This window comes from Stomoxys calcitrans, chromosome 4 (genome assembly GCF_963082655.1).
Source record: "Stomoxys calcitrans chromosome 4, idStoCalc2.1, whole genome shotgun sequence".
NCBI lineage: Eukaryota > Metazoa > Arthropoda > Insecta > Diptera > Muscidae > Stomoxys > Stomoxys calcitrans.
In genome coordinates, this window is record NC_081555.1 from 95,660,096 (window position 1) to 95,677,347 (window position 17,252).

General features: G+C 42.0%; 1 protein-coding gene across 1 annotated transcript; it reads right to left on the reverse strand.

Moving 5' to 3' along the window:
* Positions 1 to 11,016: 11,016 nt before the first annotated feature.
* On the reverse strand, positions 11,017 to 16,399 carry LOC131996987 (uncharacterized). The gene is made up of 3 exons (XM_059367207.1): positions 16,211 to 16,399; positions 15,189 to 15,955; positions 11,017 to 11,080 (listed from the first exon to the last, which is right to left on the reverse strand). The coding sequence occupies exons 1-3, from the start codon at positions 16,397 to 16,399 to the stop codon at positions 11,017 to 11,019; spliced, it is 1,020 nt and encodes a 339-aa protein (XP_059223190.1).
* Between the last annotated feature and the right edge of the window lie 853 nt (positions 16,400 to 17,252).

Consider the following 17,252-nt stretch of genomic DNA (forward strand, 5'->3'; position numbering starts at 1 on the left):
TTATTGCAAAAGTCAGCAAATATGTCCGGTTTGGGGTATGAGCCCTAAAAACTATAAACATCGAGCTCCACTCTCTTTGTAGGGGTTATTATGGTTGTGGGACGTCCCCTAGACAGTTGGTCCCGAATGTTGGCTTCGAATTCGTGGTCTACTCCCAAATGCCACATTTCCCTAGTCGGCAGACATGTTCGGTTTGGGGGTGTTTTAGGGGATGGGGCGTCACTCAGTGACTTGGCTCTGAAAATATCTATCAGATTTGTGTTTTACCCTAAAATATCTCTTAATTGAGCCCCACATTGCAATTATTAGCAAATACGTCCCAGTTAGGTTGTGTTATGGGTGTGGGGTGGCCCCATCGACACTTTTACCTGAATGTTGATATCAGATTCGTGCTTTACTCCCAAAGACCCTTCATTTGCGACCCATATTGCTATGGTGGTAAATTTGTCCTGTTTGGGGGAGGGGCGCCCCCCAAACATTTGGTTCCACATTTGGATATCAGATTCGTATTCTACACTCAAATTTCTTTTATTTGAGTCCCATATTGCCATAGTTCGTAAATATGTCCGACTTAGGGGTGTGTTTTGGGGAGGGGGAGGACCCCCAGAAATGTGGTCCGACATTTGGATGTCAGATTCGTATTGTACTCGCAAATACCTCTCATTTGACTCCCATATTGCCATGGTCGGTAAATATGTCCGACGTAGGGGTGTTTTGGGGGTTGGTGTGGTCCCTCAAACACATCGTCCGACAATTGGATAACAGATAAGTTTTCTAATCTTGAATACCTTTCATTTGAGTCCCATATTGTTGTGATTGGTCTTTATATATATTTGGTAGGTTTTTGGGATGGGGCGGCCCCCCTAGGTATCCCATCCGAAATTTGGATACCAAATTTTTTGTTTTTAGGTTACTTTAAGAGAGCACCCAAAATTTCCCCTTAATCGCACCACTAATCTCCGAGATCTGGCATTTCTGAATATTCGGGTAAGGGGGAGGGTCATGTCTGTCTGTCGAAATCACAACAGCGGTCGAACGCGTAAAGTTAGCCGCTTGAAAGTTTGCTTAGATACTTAATATTGATGTAGGTCGTTGGGGTTCAGATTTAGATATAGCTCCCATATAAATCGATCTCCCGATGTGACGTCTTGAGCCCTTACAAGCCGCAATTTTTGTCCGATTTGTCTGAAATATTGAATGTAGGGTTCCGTTATGACTTTTAACAACTGTGCCAAATACGGTCCAAATCAGTCTATAACCTGATATAGCTCCCATATAAACCCGATTTGACATCCCAACAAGCCGCAATTTTTGTCCGATTTGGCCGAAATCTTGCATGCTGTGTTCTGCTACGACTTCCAACATCTGTGGTAACTGTGGTCCAAATCAGTCTAAAGCCCAATATAGCTCCCATATTAACCGGTCTCTCGATCATCCTCGTTCGGTTTCTAGAAGCTTTAATTTTTGCTGGTTCGGCAGAAGTTTGTTATCTTGTTCCTAACGTTGAACCATCCGGATCGCTTTAAAAAAGCCCAATAACTTGCGAATATTCACATCCGCTAAATCAGACAGGTTCTCAAAGAAATGAGAACCTAAAGTGGAACTCCTTCTGACTGCCAGGGCGGGACATGATGTCGATGTCTTCACAGCTTCTGCAAAAGTCGTTACTGGCAACCTTCAGTCTGTCAGCATATTTTCCGATCAGACAGTAATCAGTCATGACGGACACAATGACTTAGACATCTGTTCTAGTCAAAGACAGCAAACCAGTAGACCTCTTCAAGTTTAGATTAGATCAGATAGTTTTGGAATGCTCACAGCCCCCTCTTTGTGACCATCTATCATTCGTTGCCCTTCGGGCCTGGTCCTGAAATCTTAGCTTACATGTCGCTAGAGGCATATCCACAGATTCCAGTGTCCCTGGAGTGTGTAGGGTACTTCTTGTCTCGCAAGCTCGTCCGCTTTACAATTCCCTGGGATATCTAAGTGGCCCGTCACCCAGAACAGGTGAATTGTGAACTATTCAGCCATCTCGTTTAGTGATCTGCGACAGTCGAGGGCGGTTTTTGTGTTCAGAAATACGTTCTCCAGGGATTTAATGGCTGCCTGGCTATCTGAGAAAATATTTATGCTAATCGTCGTTATGACATTATATCTTAGCCATTCCCCCACATCCTTAATTGCAAGGATCTCGGGTAACCTTTTCGATATGACCAGTTTTAGATCTATTTGGACACCCCAAAGCCCACCTGGTCGTCTAGTTTGGAACCATTCGTATACCATGGATATCGTAGTTCCAATCGTTTCCATCAGGAATAGTGGTACAGTACTTTTTATCAAAAAAGGGGCTCAGGTAGGGTGTAATCCACACTGCCTGGAACATCGGCTATTGTATGAAGGCTAACACAGTGTCCTTAGCCGCCACATGACCAATGATAAGGCTCCTTTACCCTCACGGCAATGGTCACAGCAATCGGTCTAGCCACAATGCCCAGAGGCATAAGATGTAGCATTAAATTCAGTGCATCAATGCTGCTGTGATGCACGAACAAGCTATCCTTTGGATCCTGTCGACCATTGATCAGTAGGTGGGCTTTTGAAGCGCCGTCCACCATACCACAACACCATACAGCATTATAGGTCTGACAATTGCAGTTTATACCCAATGCATGATGTGCGGTCTAAACCCTTAACTTTTGCCAATGGCTCTCTTGCAAGTGTACCTGGAATAGTACCTCAGAAATGTCGCCAGCATTAGGAGGGGAAAACCTCATGTTCCAAATGCAAATTTGCCCATGAACATTGCATTAAGGAACTGGGGCAAACTTCTCACAAATCAGTGAGTGTTGTCCGATTCAATTCTACGCTCAATGATAAGGGACCTCCGCCGAATCCGAATCCGAACGGCGTGACGCAGAGCGACATATCTTTGCGAAGAAGTTTCTACATGGAAAAGTACCTCCCAGCATTAGGGATAACCACCACTGAAAAATTTTCCGATGGTCTTGCCAGAATGCGAACCCAGGCATTCAACGTCATAGGTGGGCGGACATGCTAACCGCTGCGCTACGGTGGCCTCCATAACCTCATGTTAGCCCTAATTATTTCACAATTTCGCTGATATATTGAACAGCTGCTATGACTTCATCAAAGGTGCACTTTTTTCGGATTTTGACGAAGTTAGGCCAAGCCAAGCTTAATTATTTTTACTTTTTATTATACCCTCCACCATAGGATGGGGGTATACTAATTTCGTCATTTTGTTTGTAACTACTCGAAATATTCGTCTGAGACCCCATATACTAGATCGTCGCGAAATTTTATGTCGATCTAGCCATGTCCGTCCGTCTGTCTGTCGAAAGCACGCTAACTTCCGAAGGAGTAGAGCTAGCCGCTTGAAATTTTGCACAAATACTTCTTTTTAGTGTAGGTCGGTCGGTATTGTAAATGGGCCATATCGGTCCATGTTTTGATATAGCTGCCATATAAACCGATCTTGGGTCTTGACTTCTTGAACCTCTAGCGGGCGCAAATCTTATCCGATTGGAATGAAATTTTGCACGACGTATTTTATTATGATATCCAACAATTGTGCCAAGTATGGTTTAAATCGGTCCATAACCTGATATAGCTGTCATATAAACCGATCTTGGGTCTTGACTTCTTGAGCCTCTAGAGTGCGTAATTCTTATCCGATTTGAATGAAATTTTGCACGACGTGTTTTGGTATGATATCCAACAATTGTGCAAAGTATGGTTTAAATCGTTCCATTTCGAACCGAACACTGATTTTGGTAATAAAATTCAATGATTTGCAAGCGTTGCTCGTTAGTAAGTCTATTCATGATGAAATGTCAAAGCATACTGAGCATCTTTCTCTTTGACACCATGTCTGAAATCCCACGTGATCTGTCAAATACTAATGCATGAAAATCCTAACCTCAAAAAAATCACCCTTTAGGTGCCATATAAACCGATCTTGGGTCTTGACTTCTTGAGCCTCTAGAGTGCGCAATTCTTATCCGATTTGAATGAAATTTTGCACTACGTGTTTTGGTATGATATCCAACAATTGTGCTAAGTATGGTTCAAATCGGTTCATAATCTGGTATAGCCTCTAGAGGGCGCAATTATCGTCCGATTTAACTGAAATTTTGCATGAGGTGTTACTTACTTGTTTTTTTTTTCTTTTAATTTGGCATAACAAATTTTCTGAAATATATTTAACCGGAAAAGGTTATGGTTTTTTTTAGGTCATATAAAATTTTGAGAACCTTATTTTCCCATGACAACGACAAGTGTATTGAAATATGAGCTCTAACCCCAGAAAAAAAGAAAGATTTCCTATATGCACTTGAAATATCTCCCATGAAAACATAATCCATAAACTATCCTTGACTTGTTTTAGCTAATCATGCGGAAAATCGTTACAATCATTTCGATCAGTGATAATTTTGGCTTCCCTCAACTAAAAGTAAAATGCCAAGAAAGTCAATATTTTAAGGCAATCAACCAACCCTCCTAAGAAAACAAATTCAAGTGGTTTGCCATAACAGCAGCACAAATTGCCACCTACGTCTTCAGTGGGTATCGATTTCCAAAAAGATAAACAGAACCCAAACATTTAACACTAGTCCCGAAAAAAACCAACATCCAAACCAAAGGGAAAAACTCATGCAGCTAGCTGCTGAATGTTTTTCAGCTATTTATCCATCAATCCCTCATGTACTCCAGAAGAAGATGAAAAGACTTCCTTCTCGCAACCGTCATCATACAACTCAAGTCACACATTGACTGCTTGGGCATTCATTATGGGAAGAAAGGCAGGGACGGTATGTGATGCAATCTTTCCGTCTAAATGATAACAATAACATAATGGGCACGTAAAGATAATATTTACGCCTACATTATACCCATTCCTTCATCCCTTTTTTGTGTGTGCCTCGTCTCCTTTTTTTTTCTGGATGCTCATCTAAGGTCTATTGTCTTTTGTTGTCGTATTCTTGTGAATGAGAATGTTATGATTTGCCCCTTTATTGATTCGTTCATTAGTCTGTCAGTTCCGTTCCAATGGTCCCAAAGGGAATCCATGGAACTGTTTTCATTAACTTATGACTTTATTAATTGGTCTCATTATTCCAACACGTGCGAGTTCAATGGGTTTTGGTGTCAAATTTTCTTGAATGCGTGAATGCCCCTACATGGGCTTTGCAAGTGTCTTCAGTGAAGTTCAATGTGTGCTGCATAAAATTAAATTCATCTTTGGGGAGAAATTTTCATGATTAACTCCAATTGACTTTGGATTTTAAAATATTAAATTTCAGAATATTTTTCAGTATTAAGAACAAGCACATTGAGCGCAAAGTCATGGTGCTGATGTGATGGGAAAGAAAGTATTGCCTCTAGTATTGCTTCAGTATCAGTATCTGTTAGTCGCGGAAGCCGGGCGATGGCATAGAAAATGGTCGTCTTTCCCATATAAACAACACAGGCTGTCACTTGCCGTACCTATTCGGCATAAGAGCGCCCATAACCCCATGTGTCCCGTTATGATATCGAGGGCTTTACTGAACTCCTTCTTACTTCCTTTTATTAAAAACTTCGTCTTCTAACCATCGAACGACAGATTTCATAACCTCTGAGGAGTTTATCAATCAATCAGATAGCCCATTGGGCAGACTTCAGAGAGTACACCAATCGCCGCTTCAGTGAACTGACACCCCGCCTCAGATGTGTTAGTTGGCGAGAGGAAATTCCGAGACATCATTAACGCAGCAGCCGCTCGCTTTATACTAGCCGGTCGAATAACCCAAGTGAGGCCCAATTTCCCGACGCAGGCATAAATACTCGCGGTCGAGCGTGATGGGATTCACACAAACCAAGAGCTGATTCTGAAAATAAACGGGCTAGTCAACAAACATACGCTGAACTTGGAGCAATGTAACTTAGGCGCCGGTTTAGGCAAGTTGTGGTCTACTGTTAAGTCACTCTCGAACCCCGGTAGACGGGATGACAGGACCTGAGTCACTTTTGGCGACGTAACCGTGACTGATCCGTAGAGATGCGCCAGATTGTTCAAGCGTGAATTTATTGTGCATCCCGAGAGAGACAGGGCAAGGAGGAGAGCCATTCGCCATATCCGTGATCTCGGAGCCAATGGACATCCATCACAATTTACCGTGGGCGAAGTTACGAATGTACTCCGTGGCGCCAAATCATTTAAGGCGTTGGGCCCCGACGGAATCTCTACATTGATGTTGAAGAATCTGGATTTACCTGGATTTGGGTAACTTATCACGGTCCTCAACCTACATTGAACGCTTCCTATAGTTCCCGATGTCTGAAAAACGGGCAGAGTGAGGACCCAAGTTTGGGAGAGTCGCACCGACCTATCTCTCTTCTCTCACCAGTAGCAAAGATGCTTGAGGCAATACTCCTCCCGAGCCTAGTAAGAGAATTTCCATTCACTGCCCATTAAAATGGATTTCGAAGACTTCATAGCACAATAACTGCTTGGCATGCCATCACCGCACACATTTGCCGTGGCTTCAATCAACCCAGACCATGTGATAGGATGGTTCTCGTGGCACTGGACCCATCGAAGGCATTCGACACTATTTGAGGACAGTCAGGCCTGAAACGCTGGGTCGCTAATTTTCTGTGTGGAATTTAGGGAAAAGAAGTCGAATCACAGGGAGTTTTCCAAGTGCGGGGTGATATCTCAGGCACTGTTTAACCTCTATCTATTCTCCATTCCATCCCCCCCAGACGGCATAGAGATTGTATCATATGCAGACGATTCACGATCATGGCCACAGGTCCCCCACCCATTGTTGACATCTGCTATGGGTTGAACGCCTCATATTTCGCTGTAAGAAATTTGAAGATATCTGCCACCAAATCTTCAGCCACATTGCTCACTACATGCACACATGAGGTGCGTAGGGAGTTGAGTGTGATGCTCGATGGAGAAATGCTTCCGACCATCAAGTGTCCCAAAATATTTGGCGTCACATTTGAGATTTCTTACGCATTCTTCCCACATGCCACAGCAATTTGCAATAAAGTCCAACGTAGAAACAAGCTCCTCAAGTCACTTGTGCCATCACTTTGGGTGCTTACAAAGAAACCTTGTTGACCACGTACAAAGCAATTGACCGGTCTGTGGTCTCGTCAGCTCTGTGACACGCAGTGGAATTATATTCAGATCTGTCAGAATGCCGCCCTTCGAACTGCAACAATTATGCAGACACGGTAACAAATGCGGTAAATAGCTACCGGGTGAATGTAGTCCTTGGAGAATGACTGTCTTCCCCGGCAAACCAGAGTAGTTTTGGATCAATTACGTTCCGGCAGATGCAGCCTCCTTAATTCCTACAGAGCAAGGATTGATGCAGACGTGCAAGATGTATGTCCCGATTGTGACCAGGGACCACATGACACACGTCACACGTCACCTATTTAACTGCCTAGCCAGACCCACTCGACTCAGAACCAGATCCCTTTGGACGCACCCCATCTTAGTCGCAGAGTTCCTGGATCCGGACACTCAACAGAATCAAGCAGACGAAAGTTACAACACAACAAAAACAACAACATAGGAAGATTTGCACCTTTGTACGGTTGTTGGAAATCTAAACAAAACGCCTGGTCAAAATTTTAGCTAAACTGGATAATACTTGCGGCTTCCAGAGGCTCAAAACGATAGATCGTTTTATTAGGGGGCTATATCCGAATGTAAGCCGATATAGCACATTTGCAATCCCCAACGACCCACATCGATAAGTAGTGTCTGCGCAAAATTTGAACCGGATATCTTAATTCGTTCGACCGCTATCGCGATTTCGAGAGACAGAGGGAGGGAAATGCCTAGACTGATTTCAAATGTCAAGACAATCAATTATAGGGTCGCAGATCAAAATGTTTAGGTGTTATAAACGGAATGCCTATGTTAGCATACCATCCATCTTGGTGGTGGGTATAAAAAAGTAGGAGCGTGCTAATTTCGGAAGGGCCGAATCACAGGTACCCATCACCACGGATTCCGCTAAAAATGTACCCTTATTACTTGAGGTTGTATCTCAATTATTTTGGTCTCAAGAAGTCTTATTGGGATATCGGTACTTAGGGAGGCCTCTATCATCATATTGACCGATTCGGATAAAACTTGGCACTGATGTTGTAAGTCGTTAGATAGGGTTTTGGGCCAAATTTGGTGAAAATATAGGCTTCTAATGACTGAAGAAGTCAAATCCGGGGATGGGTTTATATGTGGACTGTATCTCTTTATAGACCGATTCGGATCATACTTGGCATGGATGTTGGAAATCATAACATAAGTCTTTTTTTCCAAAATGCAGCCGAATCAGATGAAAATTGAGGCTTCTAAGGGCTCAAGAAGTCAAATCCGGGGATCGGTTTATATGGAGGTTATATCAGTTTATAAACCAATTCGGATCATACTTAGCGTGGTTATTGAAACTCATAATATAAGGCTTTTTTCCAAAATTCATCCACATCGGAGGAAAATTAAGGCTTCTAAAGGCTCTAGAAGTCAAATCTGGGGATCGGTTTATATAGGGGCTATATCTGTTTATACACCGATTCGGATCATTCTTAGCGTGGATATTAAAAGTAATAATTCGTTGTTCCAAATTTCAGATGAAATTCGGATGAAAATTGAGGCTTCTATGGCCTTAAGAAGTCAAATTTGGGCATCGGTTTGTATGGGGGCAATATCAGTTATCATATCAGGTCTGCCTCCACCCTATATCTAAAAATTATATAGCCCATGTTTCTATTCAGCCAAACGTACAAAATCTATGAAAACGTACAAGTATCATATAGTCATAATGGGTCTAATGGCGTTTTTGAAGGGTGGCGTGACCCCCTATACTTCGATCGGATTTTGTATGCCAGATTCAAGATCTACTCCCGAATACCTTTCATTTGAGCTTCATGTTGGGGGAGTTTTGGGGTTGGGGCTGCCCAATGTGTACATGAACTCAAATTTTAATATCACATACGTATTCTACTCTCCAATACCATTCATTTGATACCTACATTCTCCCGATCGGTTCACTTTTGATTTTGGGTTGTGGCATGAGGGGGAGGGTCCGTCCCCCTTCCGATACCTAAAAGTTATACAGCTTTTGTTTGCTTCCAGACCAACCTACACATTATCCGAAAATTTCGAGAAAATCGGTTTTTCAGTCGGAACAAACAAACCGAGTCCCATATATCCGTGATTGGCTAATGTGCCCATTTTGGGCGTTTTTGTGGAGGTGGGGTGACCCCCTATACTTCGACATGAATTTGTATGCCAGATTCGTTATCTACTCCCACATACTTTTCATTTGATACCAATATTGTCCTTATCGTTCCACTTTTGATTTTTGTGATGTTTTTGGGGTAACGAGAGAGGGCCCCCCCCCCCCCCCCCCTTCCGTTATCAATAAGTTATAAAGCCTATTCCTACTTCCTGACCATATTCGTAATCTACTCCCGAATACCTTTCATTTGAGTCCCATATTGTCGTGATCGTCAAATAAACCTATTTTAAGGGGTTTCGGGACTGGGGTGGCCCGCCAGGTACTTGGGCCCAACTTTTAATATGAAATTTGTAATCTACTCTTGAATACCTTTCATTGGAATCCTATATTGCCCCGATCGGTCTATTTTTTTTCTTTGGTTAGTACTTGTGGGGTAAGGGGGAGGGACCGCCCCCTCCCGATATCAAAAAATTATATGTTTCCTTCCAGACCATCCTACACATTCTGTGAAAATTGCAAGGTAATCGGTTCAGCCGTTTTTGAGTCTATATGGAACAAGTTTACTGACGGCCGTCCTCTGGTCTTCACCTCCAAATCGTTTGCCCTTTCATTTACCCCGGATCTCCGCCTGCAGGACCGTATTATGGTCAGGCAGTCTAAAACAGATCTCAATCCCTGGAATGGGGATGGGTATAAAAATTCGCAAGAATTTATATGGCGCATATCATGAATTTATCATTTGAGCTTTTAGAATTTTTTCGTAAACAAAGTAAAACGTTGATCACAAATGAAGTTCGGTTGTTGAAAATTTCGTTTATGACTAATGAATAGTTTTCGTGCGTATAGGTAGTACAAAATCGTTACCGTCATCGGAGAGTGGCTCTGTAATATTCCCATCACCACCTATGTATACATTGCGCTCTCCTATAGACGTTGTGAATATAACCCCTCCCCCAAACCAAAAGTAATATGTTTGGGTTAAACTAATTTTTTCAATAATTTTAATTTGTTTTTCAGGGTTTCCCAACGAAAATGGCATTCGGAACACAAAATTGTACAACAAAAGTTGAATATTCTCGTGACTTCTTGGAGGTAAGCAAGCATTGTATAGAATCGAAAAATAAATCTCAATTGCTTAGCATTTTGGTTACGGTTATATTGATTTTCATGTTTTCTTTTGACACAACCATCTTTTGTTGTCTTGTAGGGAAGGAACACTTGTTCTCATTCCCCAGCCAGAAGTGTTTGAGGGTCGCATCAATGGTTTTTCACGCCACCGCTTCTTTTTCGTTTATTCTGCTGTTGTTTGGTCTATGGGTGGCAGGCAGACACTGATGGTCAACATTAGTGAGGGACCCGTTGTCGTTTTTCCTATTCATGGTCGAATGTTGAATGCTTGTCTCTCATCCACCATAATCATTGTCGTTAGCGTTGTCACTGTTCATGTCATTGTTTTGAGCCTGGATGGTGCTTCTCCTGCTGATGTCCGCCACGCGTAACAATCATTTGAACATCGATTTGAATGTGTCCGACGCTTGACAATTGAACAGAGCTGAGTGTCTGAGAAGCTGCAAGGTCTTTCATTCTTCCATGATTTTTTTTTTTTGAGATTTTCCGCCCTCCATGGGTGGTAGACAAGCAGTATGGGAATTCATTTTCATTTGTCGCCTTATGTCTGGTGATTAAATGGGGTTTTGTACTTTTTTCTTTAATCAAAGTTGTGGGTAGATCCCTAATTTTTCGTTTAGTATGAGGCTCGAATTAAATTTACAGTAAATCCCAGAGTTTTCATTTTTGTCTTTGAAGAGCTGAACTGGGAAACACGATTATAATATCATAAATAAATTATGAATATGTTTGGCTGTCTGGATAAACCATTAACAAGAGATTAAGTTTTAACGAGAGCAGCTCAAAACCATTAAAATCTATAAAACTTGACAAATTATGAATTTAAATCAAGTGATGTGGTGGCGTTGCATTGGAATATCTTTGGATGATCTCTACTGTGTAGCTTTTGTCATTGAATGCATAACTGATTGCGCAGGCGTTATGCATTTTTCTTGGGTTGAAGGGTAACTGTGTTTACAACTTCAACATACCTTTTTATGGATTCTCTCCATGGAGCAATAAAATGTTGTAGGCCCCGTGTTTTGAGGAGATGTCATTTAATAAATGCATATTTAGAGAAATTTGAAACCTTTTTTCTTTGTCACGCATTATTGGCCAATAAAATTATGATATTACCAAGGTGTCATATATCGATTACATGAATGTTGTAATGGTGACATCATTGCGATGTGTTATCGTTATATGGCCGTTGTTTTTACTTTTAATTTTCCCATGCTTCGGGAGAATTAAAATACAAATCGGCACTAAGTTTTATAATAAACTAGCTGACCCGGGCCCACTCCGCTGCGCCTTCTTTTAATTTATATGGAACAAAAGTTTACTTGGAATATTTATTTTCGACAATTAAAGAGCTTTTAGTGAAATACAATGCTACGAATATAGTATATCGCTTGACTAATTGTTTAGTCAGTGTTCCACTCTAGAAATCCTCTTATTTGAGCCTCATATTGCAAAAGTCAGTTGTGGACACTTTTCCCGAATATTGATATCAGATTTGTGCTTTACTCCCAAAGACCTTTCATTTGAGCCCCATGTGGCTATGGTCGTAAATGTGTCCCTTTGGGGGGAGGTTTTTGGGGGGAGGCGGCCCTCCAAACACTTGGTCTCATAGTTGGATATCAGATTCTAATTCTACACTCAAATACCTTTTATTTAAGCCCCATATTGCCATGGTCAGTAAATAAGTCCAGTTGGGGAGGTGTTTTGGGGAAAGGGTGGACCCCCAGAAACGTGTTCGCACATTTGGATATCAGATTCGTATTCTACTCGCAAATACCTTTCATTTGAGTCCCATATTGCCATGGTCGGTAAATATGTACGATTTAGGGGTGTTTTGGGGGTTGGGGTGGTCCCCCTAGTACTTGGTTCGACAATTGGATATCAGATACGTTTTCTTATCCTAAATACCTTTCATTTGAGTCCCATATTGTCGTGATTGGTCCAAATATATGTTTGGTAGGTTTTAGGGTGGGGCGGCCCCCCTATATACCCCATCCGAAATTTGGATACCAAATTTTTATTTTTAGGTTAGTATATGAGAGCACACAAAACTCAAATCGCACCACCCATCTCCGAGATCTGGCGTTTCTGAAAATTAGGGTAAGGGGGAGAGTCCGCCCCCCTTCAGATATCAAAAAATTTAGTACCCTACTTTCACCATGGGATCATTATGCACCACCTGTAAAAATTTCAAGAAAATCGGTTCAGCCGTTCCTGAGTCTATAAGGAACACACAAACATACAAACAAACCTACAAACAAACACAAATTGATTTTTATATAAAAAAATGCACATTGGTTGGTTTTTGGGGTTGGTGTGGACCCCCAGAAACGCGGTCCCAAAAGTGGGTATGAATTTCGTAATCTACTCCCAAATACCTTTCATTTGAGTCCCATATTGACCCGTAAATATGTACGTCCGATTTATGGGTGTTTTCGGGGTCAGTTGGTCCCCAGACACTTGGTACTGAAAAAAATATCCGCATCTTGCTCTGCTCTCAAATACCATTTATTTTAACCCATATTGCCATTAATTAGAGGGAAGTTTATGTGATTGAGGCGTACTCCAAACACTTGGTCCCAAAATTGGTTATCATATTCGTTTTCTAATTTCAAATACCTTTCATTTGGTGGGTAAATTTGTTCTCTTGGGGAAGGGGCGGTGTCCCAATTACATTCGTATTCTACTCCCAAACACCTTTACTTGAGCCCCATATTACGATGGTCAATAAATAATTGCTGTTTGTGTTATGTTTTTGTGTAGCTTTAGACCCCCAGAAAATTGGTACCGAAAATGGGTATCAATTTCATGCTCGACTCCCCCATATTTTTCATTTCAGCCCCACATTGACATATGTCCGATTTAGATGCGTTTTGGAGAGTGGGGTTGTCCCCCAAACACTTAGCCCTGAAAATAAATCAGCATCGTGCTCTACTCTCAAATATCATTTATTTGAACCCCATATTGCCCCCCAAAGATGGATATCAAATTCATTTTCTAATCTCAAATAGCTTTCATTTAAACCCCTTATTGCATAATTCAGAAAATATGTCCGCTTTGTGTCTTTAAGACCCAAATTGTCGTGGTGAGCAAATACGTCCTATTTGGGAGTTGTTACCCCATAACATGGGAAGTCCCCTAGACAGTTGATTCCGAATATTGATGTCAAATTCGTGGTCTACTCCAAAATACCTTTCATTTGCGCTTCATATTTGCATAATCGGCAAACATGTCCATTTTGGCGGTCAGTGATTTTCTCTGAAAATATATATCAGCTTCGTATTCTACTCTCTAAATTATCTCTTATTTGAGCACCATATATATGGGGTAGGGAGGCCCCATAGGAACTTTTCCCCGAATATTGATATCAGATTCGTGCGGTACTTCCAAAGAGTTTTCATTTGAGCCCCATATTGTTATGCTCGTCATTTTGTGTGCTCTGTAGTGGTGTGGGGCGTCCCCCCTAGGTACCCCATCCGAAACTTGGATACCAAATTTTAGTTTTCAGGTTGCTATAAAAGAGCACACAAAATTTCGCTTAAATCGGACACCCCATCTCCGAGATCTGGAGTTTCTGAAACTAAGGGTAAGGGGTCCGCCCGGTGGGTTGTGGCGTCCCCCTTAGGTACTCCATCCGAAACTTGGATACCAAATTTTAGTTTTCAGGTTACTATAAAAGAGCAAACAAAATTTCGCTTAAATCGGACCACCCATCTCCGAGATCTGAAGTTTCTGAAACTAAGGATAAGGGGTCCACCCGGTGGGTTGGGGCGTACCCCTTAGGTACTCCATCCGAAACTTGGATACCAAATTTTAGTTTTCAGGTTACTATAAAAGAGCACACAAAATTTCGCGTAAAAGGGAACTACCCATCTACGAGATCTGGAGTTTCTGAAAATAAGCGTAAGGGGGAGGGTCCCTGTGTCTGAGCCGAAAATCCTTAAGGCGATAAGAAGTTTCGACTCTTTTAAATCGCCAGGCCCTGATGATGTATCAGGGCTGGTTCCTTGGCTAAGGGAGATATACTCTGCTTGTATTATAATGTCATACATACCTGTGGGATGGAGGGACACGAAAGTCATTTTCATTCCGAAAGCAGGAAACCCCTACCACGCGAAGGTTACATGTATTGTAGATTTAAGACGGGTCAATGAGCTTCTTAAGGGGAACATTAATGGTTGGGGGACAGATAAGAATAGTCTGAAAATAACTCCTTTGAAAACCATTGGTATGAAATAACAAATATATAACAGAGGTGTTATAGTCCGCTATACCATAACCCACCAAATCAAAGCCGATAACACCCGTTGGCATCCCACATTCATTCTGTTCATTTCTTGCTCTTCTTCTTCCCTTGCTCCTCTTCTTCCCTTGCTCCTCTTCTTCCCTTGCTCTTCTTCTTTCCTTGCTCCTCTTCTTCCCTTGCTCTTCTTCTTTCCTTGCTCCTCTTCTTCTCATGCTCCTCTTCTTCCCTTGCTCCTTTTCTTCCCCTGTTCCTCTTCTACCCTTGCTCCTCTTCTTCCCTTGCTCTTCTTCTTTCCTTGCTCCTCTTCTTCCCTTGCTCCTCTTCTTCCCTTGCTCTTCTCCTTCCCTTGCTTCTCTTCTTCCCTTGCTCCTCTTCTTCCCTTGCTCTTCTTCTTCCCGTGCTCCTCTTCTTCCCTTGCTCTTCTTCTTCCCTTGCTCTTCTTTCCTTGCTCCTCTTCCCTTGCTCTTCTTCTTTCCTTGCTCCTCTTCTTCTCGTGCTCCTCTTCTTCCCTTGCTCCTTTTCTACCCTTGTTCCTCTTCTACCCTTGCTCCTCTTCTTCCCTTGCTCTTCTTCTTTCCTTGCTCCTCTTCTTCCCTTGCTCTTCTTCTTTCCTTGCTCCTCTTCTTCTCATGCTCCTCTTCTTCCCTTGCTCCTCTTCTTCCCTTGCTCTTCTTTCCTTGCTCCTCTTCCCTTGCTCTTCTTCTTTCCTTGCTCCTCTTCTTCCCTTGCTCCTCTTCTTCCCTTGCTCCTTTTCTTTCCTTGCTCCTCTTCTACCCTTGCTCCCCTTCTTCCCGTGCTCCTCTTCTTCCCTTGCTCTTCTTCTTCCCTTGCTCTTCTTTCCTTGCTCCTCTTCCCTTGCTCTTCTTCTTTCCTTGCTCCTCTTCTTCTCATGCTCCTCTTCTTCCCTTGCTCTTCTTCTTCCCTTGCTCCTCTTCTTCCCTTGCTCCTCTTCTTCCCTTGCTCTTCTTCTTTCCTTGCTCCTCTTCTTCCCTTGCTCTTCTTCTTTCCTTGCTCCTCTTCTTCTCATGCTCCTCTTCTTCCCTTGCTCCTCTTCTTCCCTTGCTCTTCTCCTTCCCTTGCTTCTCTTCTTTCCTTGCTCCTCTTCTTCCCTTGCTCTTCTTCTTCCCGTGCTCCTCTTCTTCCCTTGCTCTTCTTCTTCCCTTGCTCTTCTTTCCTTGCTCCTCTTCCCTTGCTCTTCTTCTTTCCTTGCTTCTCTTCTACCCTTGCTCCTCTTCTTCTCATGCTCCTCTTCTTCCCTTGCTCCTCTTCTTCTCTTCTTCTTCCCTTCCCCTAATTGATTTCCTGTCCACTGCTTGTCATCCAATAAAATTACTTATCTTGAGTGTGTCCTTGTTAATAAATCCTTTTATCCCCAGGATAGTGCATTATTCCCTATTACCCACTTTCGATTTCAATTTTTGAAGGCGAAAGAAGAAGGCAAACAAACATAACAGAGAAAATAAATTTAATTTATTGTCCCACTCATCTTTGCCATAATGGATTGATTCTTCAATCAAAATATTTGTCTGTTTTTATTAAATTTACATTTTTTCCAACATTCTACCTCTAACCAACCGCTCCGCCCCCTATACTCCCGCAAGCGGCAATGATTGTTACTGTAGCCGCCAATGATGATGATGGCATTCGTGTTGTTGGTCGTTGGAGATGCGGTTGCGGATGTGCTCCGGCTGTTGCTGTTTCTGCTGCTCCCGACAATTTCTTCAAATAACATTGATTTCACTGCTATGAACATTGTTCAATAAACAACACACCTGAACCCCAAAAAAAAAACCGACAGACGACACCGGTGATACACATGTTCATTCTCCAATATTGCTTCCTGTAACTCTCAGTACGTACTCATACCCCATAACGAAAAATCCAATTCCATTTTCATCGACCATCCATGGTGCCTTAAGTGAAACATTGATTCCATTTTCATTCATACGACGACATGCCTTCCAACTCCAACCTTCAACATTGCCTAAATCATTTTGGCCCAACTGCGGATAGATAGATGGATGGATACGTTGACGAACGACAGACGACTCGACGACTTATTTTGAATGAATTCCAAAATAACGCCTTGTGGCTGTGATTTTTTTCCTCTTGTGTTTATTGTTTTGAATGGCGATGATGGTCTTGATAGTAGTGATGATGTTATTGCTTTCCAAGTTGAATTCCATTTGATCAAGTGGAACTGAATACTCGTAGTTAGCAGGGAATTGAGCCATTGGAGGAAATATTGAAAAGTTCATAAAAAATTGTCTTCGAAAAAATTTATGGACATTTCTGTAGAGAAATTTTCAAATATACATATTTTGTTTAGAAGTCTTTATTTCAGCTCGATAGACTCTTGGCCCAGAAAAATATCAGCATCGTGCTCTTCTCTAAAATACCATTTATTTAAACCCCATATTGCCATTGGTTTAAGGGAAGTTTATGGGATGACATTAGGCCCTAAAATTTGTACTCTTTGGAGGTGTTTTGGGAAACCAAATACCTGGTCCCACATTTGGATATCAGATTTGTATTCTGCTCCTACATACCTTTATTTGCGCCCCATATTGCGATGGTCAGTAAATAATACCTTTCATTTGAGCCCC

Coding starts and splice junctions, on each gene's coding strand:
- LOC131996987 (XM_059367207.1), bottom strand. CDS start 16,399: ATGTTCATAGCAGTGAAATCAATGTTATTTGAAGAAATTGTCGGGAGC. Junction 15,956..16,210: donor GGCGGAGCGGTTGGTTAGAG/GTAGAATGTTGG, acceptor GATGACAAGCAG/TGGACAGGAAATCAATTAGG. Junction 11,081..15,188: donor AGGGAAGAAGAGGAGCAAGG/GTAGAAGAGGAA, acceptor TTCCCAGTTCAG/CTCTTCAAAGACAAAAATGA.